Genomic DNA, 15,514 nt, shown 5'->3' with positions numbered 1-15,514 from the left:
AAATTTTCAACCTTATAATTCTGTCTACATTCATACTGTCGACCTAATAATACTCTTTATATTTCAATTGTCGACCTAATAATACTGTCGATGGCGTTATTGTTGACTTTCCAACCCTGTCTATATTATGGTGTTGACCATGTAAATGTCGATCATGCAACAGTCGAACATATGTATCACACTCAGCAAGAGGTAGTAACAAGGTGGAATTCCACACTTTATATGCTTCAGCGATTTCTCAAATGATTTCAGTTATGGGGTGAGCCTACCCTGGGATATCTTCTTTTCCTATATTATCATCCTAGCAACCAGTGCTCTGCTTTTACTGTATTAAACTGACACTGCTTTGCCGCAATGTTTCATAGGGATTGTATCTTTTATTAAACGGACATGTAGCCAGCCAGCTTGCTGCAGCCTTTTTGCAAAAATTGGTGAAAATTTTGACAGTTGTGAATAGATTATTCCAAAATAGACTATGAATGTTAATGCTATAAATACTAATGTATTAAATTGTTTTTTTTACAAGTTTTATTGAAATCCAGATCCAAAACCAAAACTAAAACACATGTGGATTTTTGGCCAAAACCCAAACCAAAACACAAAGACGATTGTAGAACCAAAACGAAAACATGGGAGTCTCCGCACATCTCTAGAAGTGCAATGGCTCTAATTCAATACTTGTATCTGCTCACCAAGTTCAGGGGTGCTGATGATTTGATTCTTGAGGTCTTTAGTAAAAGTTGCCAACAGTGAGGTTTCCACATTCTGTAGTATAGCATTGACAGCTGTGCTGAGCTCCGAGGTGGTCAGATTGGTCAACTGTGTTTGGTTGAGAACTTCAGTGAATTGAAGTGTTACATCCTATGGTTGAGAAGAAGAAACAAAGAGAGCATTATTTAAAGTCAAGAGCAAAGCAGAAAAGGAGCAAATCTGTGTCTGGACAATATAATGTTGAACTGTAGGTGTGTCTTAGGTCAACTTTAAATTGTAGTGCAAAAATAAATTCGTACAGTACCTGTGTGCTACATATAAATATAGCCAGTATTTTCCATGCATGCAAAAAAATTAATAAATACATTTGCAATATGTTTTGTTCAGGAGCAAATTTTCTGCATTTTTTGCTTTACAAAATGAGGCCCAGAAGTTCAAAACCAGACTTGGGGCAACACGGTGGCTTAGTGGCTAGCACTTCTGCCTTACAACACTGGGGTCATGAGTTTGATTCCTGACCATGGCCTTATCTGTGAGTTTGTATGTTCTCCCTGAGTTTGCGTGGGTTTCCTCCGGGTGCTCCGGTTTTCTCCCACACTCCAAAAACATACTAGTAGGCTAATTGGCTGCTATGAAATTGACCCTAGTCTCTCTGTGTGTGTGTGTGTGTGTGTGTGTGTGTGTGTATGTTAGGGAATTTAGACTGTAAGCTCCAATGGGGCTGATGTGAGCGAGTTCTCTGTACAGCAGGGGTGGATCTAGGAAATTGTTATACCGGGGCGATTTAGGGGGGGCGATTTAGGCCCCACCCCCTTTCTGACTTCTGAGGCTGCCGGCGGCTGCACAGTATGTGCAGGTCCATTCGGCAGTGACAGTGTGCTGCCCGGCTGCTCTGATTGTGTTTTAAACACAATCAGAGCAGCGGAACAGCACACTGCCACTGCTGAACGGACCTGCACATACTGTGCAGCCGCTGGCAGCAAGCCCCTGTAGGCCCCGATCGCCCCCCCCCCCCCCCCCCTTGATCCGCCACTGCTGTACAGTCCTGTACAGTGCTGCAGAATTAGTAGCTCTATATAAATAGCTGATGATGATGACGACTCAGTAAGAGAAAGTGAGCAACAACACTCCAGTAACTGCTCTCTCTTATTTATGTGCAATATATTTAGGGCATGGGCTCAGTCAAACTTGTAAAATGATGTTTAATCTGTTACTGTGATGGTAATGTTTCCAATATGTATTTATAACTCCTTGACAACCAGCCAATCTCCGTTACAGCTGTCAAACAGTATTGGCTATTGAATATATGATATTAGATATTTTCAGATGAATTATTTCTTATTTACATTTAATTGCAAAGAAGGAAGTTATACCACACGGATCTCAATTGGATATACAGATTGAGCTAAATATATATATATATATATATATATATATATATATATATATATTAAGAAAGGGAGGCATTTAGCTTGCAATCTGCATAGCAAGGATGCAAGTAGAGTAACACATTTGTGCAGCAGTGCACCTAGTTTAAAGATAAACCAGTGGAAGACATATGTGTGACACAACTGTAGTTTCCACTATGATTTAACTTACATGGTTTGAAAGTGCCTTCTCCCAGAGCTACAGAGTGTGTCTGTAATCAAACAGGAGCAGCTGATGAGAACTCCCTTGCAAAGGGAAGGTGGGAGTGTCGCCTGCCTATCAAGCTACAGCTGTGGGAGGAGTGTCATGTATAAAAATCTGTTTCATTTGGTGTTCAGTGTGACTGATGCTAGAAATACTGGCTGGTGTCTAGAGAGTTGATCTTTGGTATTTTCATGTTTAGGGTCACAAGAAACTGTATGGAATATTTATGTTGTCAAGTACTTTACCATCCGGACATTAAAACAAAGTAAAAAGGCAAGAAGTTGTTTGTGTGTGTTTCACCAGAAGTGTTCTCTTGCCACAAGTGGTGTCAGAAATGTGGATGTTCAGGGAAGCAAGTTTTTGCTACCCAACCCTTGTAGATGTTAACATAGAAGTTTTGAGAACAGTCGTGAATGTGGCCACTGCGTAGCAAGATCAGAAAGCTCAGGTGCTACAAGTTGCAGAGGCAGAGGAGGAAAACACCAGGCTCTTAAGGGAAGAGTTAGTTCAGGTGAGGCAAGGCAGAAATGTACCAACTAGTCCAGGTCTGAAGAAAATGTCGCCATCTGGTAGCATAGAAGCATATAATGTGTCCTTTGAGAGAGCTGCAAAAAGGGCAAAAATGGCCTCCTGAAGTTTGGGCTGAGCGGCTGGTGCCATATCTGACTGGCGAAGCTCAGCGGGCTTATATGGATCTGGATGAGGACCGGGCCACTGATTGTCTGTGTCTAAAGTCTGACATATTGGCACACATTGGAGTTTAGTGGCCAGGCCGGACCCAGGGCTAACACAAATGGCGCTATGATAAATACAAGCTGGTCAGACCACAATTGGCTGAGTTTTCCAAAAATTTTTGCAGCCTGAGGAGAATTCACCTGGTGAAAGATCACTGTATTTGGGGGCTGGACCACGGTCTGCAAAGGTGGAGGCTGCAATCAGACCCACAAACTTATGAAGAGCTTGCCACGGTGGTAGAGAGGTTTTGTGCACTACAGCAAATGACCAAAGAACCTGCGTTTGTGCCAAAGGTGATGTCACGTCAAAAGCTTGACGTTTGACATTCCTTGCTACAGGGCCCAATGGCAAAACTACTACGGACAGAGGGCAGATTACAAAGGTGTCTAATCCGGAGTGCTTTGAATGTGGTGAGCCAGGTCACTTTAGGGCCGATTGTCCTTACCTACCAGAACCCATGGACTGTTCTGTTGCACATGTTATGTCTGCTTTTGCAAGCTGTTGTACCATGAGACCCACGTCATTTGCTCTGGGTGACCATACTTATCAACCAAAACCTTGTCTAGGCATTGGTTGACTCTGGGAGTGAACTTATGTTGATTTCCAGCTCTGCCAAAACCATAACTACCCGGTTGCCCAAGGTGAAGGTACTGTGTATACCTGGGACGAATAAGTATGAGAGAACACTTCTGCCAGTCACACTTAAAAGACATGAGGTTATGGTGGTGGCTGCCATTGTGCTGAAACGTCCATATCCACTCATTCTGGGGCGAGACTTCCCTCTGTTTAAAGAGGTCCTCAGTAGAGACATGCCGAAAACCGATGCAACGGTCGGAAGCCTGGTCTTAAAGAAACCGTCTAAGAACCCACAACATATGGACCTCAATCTTTGGGAACTGCCAAACCAGAATACTATCCTGGGGGTCACAGCAGGAGTTCCACAAAAACATCTACCTGCGGGGAACTATGGACAGTCCAAAGTAGCATTAGCCGGTGACATGGCAGATGAGCCGCCTATTCCACCTGTCAGTGAGGATATAGGACTTTGCTCGTGACCAATTTGCAACTTTAGAACATGCTTTAAAAATTTTGACTGAGGTGAACGATGTAGAGAAAGGCGCCCAGCCTGCAGGTTTACCATATTTTGTTGTCAAAAATAGCTTTCTGTAAAGAATTGCTATTGCACAGGTGGTAAAAGTAGAACAGTTAATGGTTCCACAGGTCCATATGCCTCTGGTGTTTAAAGCAACACATACAACTGCCTGTGGAGACACCTGGGGGAGGATAAAACACGTGGATGAGTTCTGCTCAGGACTGGTCCGGTGTACTCATGGCAGTGAAAAGGTATTGCCGGTCCTGTCCCATTTGTCAGTGAACCTGTCCCAAACCCCTGTACAGGGAACCTCTCATTCCAATGCCAATAGCAATAGCACAAATTCCCTTTGAATGGATAGCCATGGACCTTGTGGGCCCGCTGGAGAAAATCGCTCATGGCTACCAATATGTACTAGTGGTGCTTGACTGTGTGACCAGATATCCAGAGGCAGTTCCCCTATGGAACATAAAGTCCAGCACCATAGCTAAAGCTGTTGTGTTAATGTTCACATACTTGGGAATACACAAGGAAATTCTCACAGACCAGGGCATCCCGTTTGTGTCCAAGCTGATAGATATTCTTTTAGATACCTATTATTTAATATACCTATTGCACTCATCCAATCCATTGTTGTGTATTTATTTACCTCGGAATACACATACCACAGGCAGACAGCGTCACACATCTAGAAATCAGAAACTTGAGCACCTTATAAACAATTACTTTCTTACCTCCACAGAAGTAACGGTATTATTTGTTTGACAAGACCTTTTCTGTATATCTGCACTGGATTTCAACAAAGAACAGAATGCATCCTATGGTAAAACAGATCAGGTGGTCTTAATATGGTTTTAATATGTACATACAAACAATTCTGTCCACCCATTCATGTGTTCAACCATCCATATTAAAGTTTTTCCATGTTAACTCCACTGCAAACATTCATGCAGAACTGCCACCAATACCTACACATATATTACACATTACATATATTATATATTACATTTTTAGTGTTCATAGAGCCTCAGTTTTCAGTTTAAAAACAAAGAGGCGACATATGTAAAATTCAATTATTACATATAACAAAATGACTATAAACAGTTCAGAACAGCGGTCGATATAGATAGTATAAAAAAATAGAATTTTTAAAAACCAATCATGTCTGTGACCAATATAATCAAATCCTCATTTATTAAAAAATAGAATTAATTGTGAAAATATATAAACTAATAAAATCACAAACTGTGGTGTTCTAAATCAAGTGACCTCTCATATGAAAACAATCTCCTAAGCGAATACAGACTCCAATAGAAATGTATCTTTTGATATAGAAGAGATCCTTGTAGGAATAATATGACAGTCGATCGGAAGTTATAAAATCCTGCAATATCTTTAAAGAAGACGTATCCTCCAGAACACAAGTCCCAAGCTTCCAGAATATAAGTAATTGATATTCCCCTAAGAGACAAGTGTTAGTCTATTTCAAAGTTGGAAATTTTGCAAGAGATGTACTTGTATGAAAATGTGAATCCTCCTAAGAGTTAAAAGGGGTGCACAACATCTATGTTGATAAATAGTCATAGTAACATGGTCTTAAGTTGTATGTAGAAGAACACATTCAGTGTTCATTCTGATGCGTTTCATCACTTCATCAGCAATTTTATCAAGGGATTGATCATTAGATTGAAGGATCTGGGCAGGTCAGGGCATTCCTTGCTGAATGTGGTATAAGTCCAGGGAGGCAACTGACTCTGAGCTTAAATGCAAAAATTAGAATTTGGGTTATGGGGCATAAAATTTAAGTAATCTTCAAGGGGCGAAGACTGCATATTTAGAAATGCATTCCTAAATTAGGGGGCAGCTGCAAAGACTGTTCATCCTCCCAAAAATATCTGATTGTTACACGCCCTTAAAGGTTGAAGAGATTTATAGTTGACCTACACTTTCATTGGACGTCTTTTGCACCAACCAGAGGGCATTTTTATACTGATAAATGCAAATGTACTAAAAATATTAAAACATATGTATGTCCCTAAGCCTCCTCACTCTCACAACTCATTAATGACAGAAATGAGGATTGAGCAGTGTTTTAGGAGCAAAAAGGAAAATATGAAATTATTAAAAATTGCTCCAAATTATTATTTATCCAAACTCATTTAAGAATTATTATCTTGTTTTTTTTAATTTGAGGTCACCGGACACACTCCTTTTTATGTTGTGTGGAGAACAAAAAAATTTACTTTGTGTCCACATTTATGAGAATTATATAAAATGACCCTTATGCAGTCCTATTCTGAGAAATCCAAACACTTCTATGCAAACAATCCTGCAGTGGTGGTTCAGCTTGGAACACAGAGAGAGGAGTATTACAGGACAGCTGTGAATTCTGGTATAACGCTGCAGAGGTCATTTCTAGGGCTGATCATTAGCCAGGAATTTCTGAGACTTGACAATCATTACACTTCTGTCTAATTTGAGTTTTTTGTATGTGATAATCACCAAGCTAACTTCTAATAGAAGGTGCAGTATTCCTTCCTATTTGAGCATTGTATTAACATTTTATTAAACTATTTAATGTTGCAGTTACTTTCATAATTATTTATAATGTTTAATTATTTTTAATAAAAGCAAAGCTGTCACAAACACATAAGGACAAATTTCACAACATACATATATATTGACACCACTCATCATTAGTAATTTTGAGGTGACAGGTGAACTCTAAGTTTGATGCTCTGCTTCAGTTTTAAAGTTTAAATGTATGAGTTTAGACTTCTTAAGTGCTGAAGACAAGAGTCAGTTATAGGTTACAACTTTGCATAATTAGAATTTTTACTAGAACTGCGCACCTGGCGATTGAGTCTCTCGCACTCTTCCAGCTTAGCATCAGGTTGTGATTGGCAATTCCTTTTATCTGGGAAGATAAAAGAAACAGTGAAGGTTTACAGTGGCTGGCAACGCATTCTGGAAGTCTCTTACATTTGCCTAATTACAACCCAAACCAATTACACACAAGATTCTACTTTGGGTGGTTTCACATTGTAAGTTTGATGAAAGCTTATGGTAACAAGTCTATTCAGCTCAAGAGATATCTTCACGGCGCCTTTCTAACAGCTAATCATCCTGCTACAGTTGTCTATACAGAGGGCTTGTGACTTTATGCACTGGATGATTGCCATTACGCCAACCAGCATACTGGATGGCTCCCAACAGAATCAAGAAATATGTCAAAGTGATGCTAGCAATGACTGCCCATTCCCCTAGTCTCTGTGCAGCCAGTGCCATGCTTGACCCAAAAAGGACCAGTCGACACAATTTTGTGTGGTACATATTCTGGCAGGATGTCCGGGCCTGACCCAGGCTTTCTTAGTAGGCTTTGTCATTTCCATTGACATTAAGGAGGAGCACTTAGAACACGTCACCAGGATAATGACCGGCATTGAGGAAGCAGGGCTAAATATCATACCTGACAAATGTCAGATGGCCTTAACTGAGGTTCAATAAATGAGGATCCACATTGGAGGGGGTAAAATTTGAATACAACCGGTAAAAACAACCCATTGTGTGTGCTAGCTCTATTCTGTATCCAGAACACACCAGCTTGGGAACAAGAGTGGGTTTTTTTTAACCAGAGCTGGAGACCCATTTGAGATATATGGAGGTAGGATTGGCTAAGGATTACAGATCTAGCTGCACTATCAAAGCCTTGGAAGCCAGAAAAAAGATAAAGAATGGGTTGAATAGCTACCAGCTCTGCTTACCAGAACCATATTGGTCTTTCCGCTGGAGTGTGCCCACCTTGCCAACAGTTACAGATGATCTAGCTGAGAATTCTCAGATACCCCAGAGATTGTTACTTTTATCATTTTTACTCTTTGTGGTATGTTGCAAAACCATAGTGCAATTATTTCACTAATGCTTTAGTGTGCTATAACTGTTCTGGTGAATTGTTAAAAAAAATATATTCTATTTTAAGATATTTCATAGGTGAGAAATTTCCACATATCATAACTGGGTGCCAAGGGATTAAGGCTGAAATTCAGTCCATTGGTGTAGCTTTCATAAGGAGGCGCTCTTGTGTACCTCCACAAACAGTTTCCACCAATCTGCAGGAGTTAGAAACAATTGTAATTCAAAGTGCATTATTGCCTATCCACCCAGCTTGACCCCACAGAGGATGCAACATTTCCACCAATGACACCCCCATATTACCATGTTTATCCATTCACTTGGCAATAAAAACATGCTATAATATCTGCGTAACATCCCAAATGGAAGAGAATCCGCATTTACACTGCTGTTTTGTCTTTAGAGTCTTTGGGGGTATTCAATTGTTAGCGAGATCCCCGGAAAAACGAGCGCTCAAAATATATTAGCGTTAATACGGTAATATGCGCGTAAATACCATTAATATGGTAGTTTACTCGCTAAATTTCATCTCGCAGCTCAGGGAGCTGCGAGATGAAATTCAGCGAGTAATTACCGTATTAATGCTAATATTTTTAGAGCGCTCGTTTTCCGGGGATTTCGCTAACAATTGAATACCCCCCTTTAAATTAGAATAATTATTACATTTCATAGACAGTTTCAGGGGTGAAATACTCGTATACACAGTACTGCCCCAATCATGCCAATATTAAACACAGTTTTAACCCTTTCACACCTACAATACACACAGCATTAACTCCCTCGTGTTAAGGTTTGTTCAATATTAACCCATCTCATGTCTACAGCTTATTGTCTCAATCGAGGGTGTGTGAGGACCCATTTGGTCTGCTCGAGTTGACGCTACCCTCCTAAAGGAACGGAGTCTAACAGAGTGGGAGGTATTCGCTAGGGACTCCCGCAAGGGAATTTGGACTTTGTGGCTCCCTAACCACAGGTCGCAGCTCTCAAGGAGGGCTACAAGCGAGACAGAGAGGTGAACCAGGTAATTGAAGCAGGACGGACGCTGATAGGAGAACTTGGGAAGAGATGTGAGAGCTTCTGGTGGAGCGATGATCTGCAGGTAGATCTGGCATAGAGGTCTTGTGGAGCGGGAAACCCCTGGAGTCAGGATCTTGAGGAGGTGCGATGATCTGCAGCTAGGTAAGGCACAGAGATCCTGGGGAGTTGGAAAGCCCCTAGAGTCAGGATCACTAGGAGGTGAGATAATCTGCAGCTAGATAAGGCACAGAGATCCTGGGGAGCTGGGAAGCCCCTGGATTCAGGATCACAATGAGGTGCTATAATCTGCTGGTTGGTGTCACACAGGTAGTAACCCTCTGCAGCAGGATAATGAACTGTAGCACCACTGAACACTGAAGATTTATTTGGTGATAGCATATCAGTCACTTGGTACAATATTCTCAATGCCCAAATAATTTGTTTAACTATGTTTGATCCCCTATACTGGCCAGCTGCTCTGATGCCGCAGTCAGTAAAGGGTTGCTTCACTAGTCTTTTTAGGAATACTGTCTCCCCCAATCTCTATCACTTTGTCAGTACTGTAAGGGCTGTCAGTAAGCACAGATTTTGGCTAGCTGGTGGTCATCGGTTCCTGTGGAGCTGCAGTCACCTCACTGTGATGAATGTGAGTCCTGGGTGGTGGATTCGGGAGAGTTCCAAGGTAGCACCTCACTGTGATTAGTTCTGAGTTACTACAATAACAAAACTGCTAGACCAGGTTGCTCCATAGTAGCACCTCGGTGGGAAGAACATCAAATAGTAAAAAAATCTATGGAACCTTGTATTATCTATGCCATTGGGATGACTCAGTGTTCCCCACCTGTGACTGTGGCCATACTATATTTCAAAATCTGACAGTTAAAGGGAAACCCAAGATGATATTAATAAAACTACAAACAAATATTGAAAGACAGGGTGGCAGAGTAATCTGCAACTTTAGTAGCTTTAAGGTTTCTAAATTACTTCAGGGCTAACCTTCACTTGTTTGGAGAGTTCAGGCCCTTGGTCTAAACCGATAATAATGTGTGAGCTGTGAATGGGGGAGATCTGAGTGTAACTTTTCTTTGCAAATGTGATCAATGTCCACAAGAATAACATATTGACTTCACTGTTACTGGAGCTGATTAAAAAGGAGTTTGAAATCATACTCTCTGACTGTGGGATGGAAAATAAAAGTATCCCAAGTAGTAAAGGGATTAAACAGGTATTAAAGAATTGAAGAAAACATAAAAAGAGGCTCCTATGCTTTCGAGACACTTGGACCCACTAGTCGGAGAATAGTAGAATATTGCATATGGTGGCCTGTTTAGTCATTTTCCAGATCTTGGCCTGGTAATATTCTTCATTCACAGTGAAGTCAGCTACTAGCACTTTAATTTAACTGCACACAACAATGACCATCAGGTTCAAGGCATTATAAGTCATAGAACTTACCATTAATACAGGCAGGGCCGGTGCTAGGGTCCATGGTGCCTTAGGCATTTTGAAAAAATTGCCACCCCCCCTGCAAAAATCGGCGCCCTCCTCCCCCCTCACCCCGTCTTTCCTTACCTTGTCACACCACCGCCGCCTCTCTGCTCCGTCTCCTCCCCTCCACTCACTGACACTATTGAGTGGAGGGGAGGAGACGGAGCAGAGAGGCGGCGGTGGTGAGCAATAGCCTCTCCCCCCTCCCCCGTGCATCTGAATGCTGTGCGGCGGCCGTGACAGGTATGGTCAGTGGTCGCCGCACAGTTTTAAAGTAATTTACATTCTTGTGGCGCCCTCCAGGCGCCCTCCAGAGCCCGGCGCCCTAGGCAAGTGCCTAACCTTGCCTAATGGGAGCGCCAGGCCTGGATACAGGGTTCCTGATATCAGGGCTATTTATCCCATTCACTGCCACATCAAGTCCTACATTTGCATGTGAGTGTCAATGTCAGCAATACCCGCATGGAACAATGGGATATCCTGATATCCTAACCTTAGGATGCTCTGATCTGCCAGCAATACACAGACAGGAATTGATGGTGGATGAAGTCTGAACAGGTCTTCAGTATAGCTTCCATGACACACGCCAATTCATTTTCAGATGCTTTGGGTCCCAGCAAAGCTAGATGCTCCTGGAATAGTTCAGCCAACTCACTGTACATCATACTCTGAACCTGTTCTGTCACGATTACTACTCTGTCCCAAGCTCCAGCGTCCCATCTCCTCACTGCACTTTCAGAAATCGGCGGTATTGTGACTGCAATTCAGGGCAACCCTTTAAAACAGGGTCCTCTATAAACTCCACTATGACACTCCTGTGGTGTCAGAGCAACGTATATCTTACATGTCTAACTTCCCTGTGCGTTTGGTTCTCCAGTCTCAGCCTCCATTCCCTCTGTTACTGCTCTCTGCTGTTCTCATGTGTACCGGACTCCTGCCTTCCACTGACCTAGCTACTATTATCTGCAACAATTCATTCAGCCATGCAGTGTACTGAATCAGCATGTCCTGACCTTACCTCTGTCTCCATTGTACCTTTTCTGCCAGCATGTATACAAAACCCATGCCTTCCTTTTGACCTTACTTCTGACACCTGCATTGTACTTCTTGCCTCCAAGTGTACTGAACCAGCTTTTTTCTGACATCACACCTGTTACCCCTCCTCGGGCCTGTCTGCCATCTTGTTCTGCTTCTACTCCAGTCCGCTAAGTTACATCAGAGGCTGACCAGTGGACTGCAACTTGCGAGTTCCTGGCAGCAAAGTCTGCCTTGCGGCGGTTCGTGCTGAACACCAGGGAGCTTGTTGGACTCCGCACCTCTGGTCAGTTTGTGTCCATCCTGAGTAGCACTAGAAATCCACTCAGATTTGTTACATGTTCCTGGTATCCACATCTCATCACAAAGCATATAAAAGACAATTGACAAACTGTCAACACACACATCTCATAATAAAAAGTAGTAACAACATGATAAATAAGGTTGCATTACATTACAGACATTACTTCTGGCTATACCTAAACCTAAACCTTCTAGCAATAACAGAAACATGGCTCACGCAATCAGACACTGCCTCACCTGCAGCCCTTTCACATGGTGGTTTCCATTTTACCCACACCCCCAGACCAGGAATCAGACAAGGAGGTGGGTTTGGACTACTTCTCTCCCGACACTGCACGTTCACAGTTCTACCAAATGTCCCATCACTCACATTCACATCTTTTTAAGTACATGCTGTTAGGATTTTTAACTCATTTTCTATGTGTGTTGCTATCATCCATCGCCCCCCTGGACTCCACCATCAATTTCTTGAACACTTCTCTGCGTGGCTCCCTCACTTCTTATTCTCTGACATCCCCACCATCATCATGGGTGATTTCAACATCCCTATTTCTATTCCACTTTCCAATACTACTTCCAAACTACTCTCTCTAACATCCTCACTTGACCTCTCCCAGTGGATTGAATCCGCTACTCATCAGAATGGCCACTGTCTTCATCTTGTTTTCTCTAGACTATGCTCAGTTTCTGATTTTCTTAACACTCCTTTCCCACTATTGGATCATCACCTTATTAGCTACTCGTTCTCTCCCAGTTCTTTACCCTCCCTAGTGTCAAACTCTTCCAAGCCTCCTCACAACCGCAGGAATATCAACTCTATTGATCTTCAATAGTTTCCCACCTCTCTCCAACACCTTCTCTCCCCAATTTCTACATTCTCCTCCCCTTATACACCCAGCACCCCATTTTCACCAAATCCTAGCAACTGCCCTTGATCAAGTGGCTCCAGCGACACTACATACTCCACGTAGACTTTGTTGCCAACCGTGGCACACTACAGTAACACTAAAGTAACTCTACAAAAACTCTCTCGTAAAGCAGAACGTCACTGGCGTAAATATTGCACCTCTTATGATTTCATCACATATACTGGTATCGAACACCCCTATAAAAATGCTGTGGACACTGCAAAACAAATATACTTCCAATCTCTCAACTATGCTCAGGCTTCAAACCCCAAATGCCTTTTTAACACGTTTAAATCTCTTCTAGATCCTCACACCCCAAATCCTCCAACTACCATCAGTGCCTAGGATCTTGCTTCCTATTTCAAGGAAAAAATAGATAAGATCAGACTTGAAATGGTATCATCTCCCTTGACAAGCAATCAGCTCAATTCCTATGTAGCACCCTCTGACACTCGCTCTTCATTTGATCCCACAAATGAAGAGGAAGTTTTTACTCTCTTCTCATCTTTATACTCTACCTTCTGTCCTCTTGATCCCAATTTCCTCACAAATTAGTAGGTCCTTGTCACCTGAGCTCATTCCCCATCTAACTAAAATTTGTAATCTATCTCTTTCTACTGGTATTTTTCCATCACTATTCAAGCATGCAGTGATTACTCCCATTTTAAAAAAAACTAAATTCTGACCCAAACTCTCTCTCAAATTCCCCCCCCATCTCTCAACTCCCATGCCCCTCCAAGCTTCCCAAGAGAATTGCCTACACTCGCCTCACACACTTTCTTACAGCAAACAACCTATTGAATCCTCTTCAGTCAGGCTTTCGCTCTCAACACGTCACAGAGACTGTGCTGACCAAGGTTTTCAATGATTTGATCACAGCAAAAAGTAAAAACCATTACTCTCTTCTAATTCTCCTGGATCTTTCTGCTGCATTTGACACTGTTGACCACTCTCTCCTCATACAAACGCTACAATCCCTAAGTCTTGAAGGCACTGTCCTTTACTGGTTCTCATCCTCACCCTACCTATCTATTCACTCTTTCAGTGTTAATTTCTCTGGATCCACCTCTGCTCCGCTTCCTTTATCAGTTGGAGTACCGCAAGGCTCAGTCCTAGGTCCTCTGCTATTCTCTATCTACACCACTTCTCTTGGAAAACTAATAAGCTCCTTTGGATTTTAGTATCATCTCTATTCGGATGATACACAAATCTATCTATCCTCTCCTGATCTTTCACCATCTGTGTTGTCTTGCGTTACTGACTGTCTTTCTGCCATTGTATCTTGGATGTCTTCTCGCCAACTCAAACTCAATCTTTCAAAAACTGAATTAATAATATTCTCACCCGAAAACAGAAGCTTCCTGCCTGACATTTCTATTTCTGTTGATAACATGACCATAAATCCCACCCCGCAAGCTTGGTGCCTAGGTGTAATCTTTGACTCCTAACTATCATTTATTCCCCACATTGACTTTATATCTAAATCATGTTACATACATCTATAGAACATTTCCAGAATACGTACCTATCTCACACAAGACACCACAAAAACCTTAACTCATGCACTCATCATCTCCCACATTGACTACTGCAATTCCCTCCTTACTGGTCTTCCCAAAGTCAGACTTGAACCCCTACAATCTATTTTGCACGCAGCGGCTAGATTGATTTTCCTTGCAAACCATTCTTCCTCTGCTGAGCCACTTTGTCAGTTTCTGATTGGATGCCTGTATTTCAACAAATCCAATATAAAATTCTTCTGCTAACATACAAGGCCGTCAACAAAATTGCACCGATATACATTTCTTTACTTGTCTCAAAATATCTCCAAACTCGACTGCACAAGATCTGCGTCTCTCTTCCACTCTCATCACATCCTCCCATTCTCGGTTACAGGACTTTTTTCGGGCTGCACCCACTTTGTGGAATTCCCTCCCTCACACAGTAAGACTTTTCTCTACTTTCAAGCTTTCTCTGAAAACCCACCTCTTCAGGCAAGCTTATGATATTCCTCAACCACCATCTTAATCTCCCTAGGTTACCCTATTACCACCCTCTACACAGCTAACACAAGACAACAACCCTATGACCAACATTGCTACACACACAGCCCACTCAATACTTTTACCTTTGCATTCTAGCTGGTCCAGTGTGCAATTTGATGTAGCACATATACTTATGTTTCAAACTCCCATTGTCCTATAGATTGTAAGCTTGTGAGGAGGGTTCTCTTACCTCTCTTTCTGTATGTATAACTCAATATTGTTTTATTAATGTCTGTTCCCAATTGTAAAGTGCTACGGAGCTTGCTGGCGCTATATAAATAAATGTTTATGATGATGATGATGGCTATAAAGATTTATAATAAATTACTCACTTGATTGTGATGTCCTTGCATCTGGATCCATTGTGGTTTGATGAGGTGTGCTGTGTGATGTTGCATTCATTATTGCTGATGTAAACAGGCCTTGTTGGGTTACCACACTTGATATAGGCTGTGATGTTTGAGAAGTGGTGAATTTCTTGGCTGATAGAGAAGGAGTTTTAATAGAAACATAACACTTAAAAAAGTTTGAATGTGCAACTGTCCATCAAGTCCTAATACCACTAAGTCTCTGTTTAATCAGTTACATGGAACTGAAAATGCCTCAATTATTATTAGGTTCTATCTGTGTGCACT

The 15,514-nt window shown here is 41.9% G+C and overlaps 1 protein-coding gene across 1 annotated transcript in view; it reads right to left on the bottom strand.

Annotated features, from left to right (window-relative positions):
- LOC142151345 (adhesion G protein-coupled receptor E3-like) overlaps window positions 1-15,514 on the bottom strand; it is a 104,477-nt gene that overhangs the window by 44,903 nt on the left and 44,060 nt on the right. Inside the window, exons 7-10 of the mRNA XM_075206883.1 lie at window positions 15,212-15,361; window positions 7,024-7,088; window positions 4,906-4,989; window positions 693-861 (exon numbers count right to left, since the gene is read on the bottom strand). Of these exons, the coding sequence (XP_075062984.1) occupies window positions 693-861; window positions 4,906-4,989; window positions 7,024-7,088; window positions 15,212-15,361 (468 nt within the window). The remainder of the gene's footprint in view (window positions 1-692; window positions 862-4,905; window positions 4,990-7,023; window positions 7,089-15,211; window positions 15,362-15,514) is intronic.

The sequence above is a fragment of the Mixophyes fleayi genome, chromosome 4 (assembly GCF_038048845.1).
Source record: "Mixophyes fleayi isolate aMixFle1 chromosome 4, aMixFle1.hap1, whole genome shotgun sequence".
NCBI lineage: Eukaryota > Metazoa > Chordata > Amphibia > Anura > Limnodynastidae > Mixophyes > Mixophyes fleayi.
The sequence above is the reverse complement of the archived record's forward strand: the minus strand, read 5'-3'. Positions and strand labels throughout refer to the sequence as shown.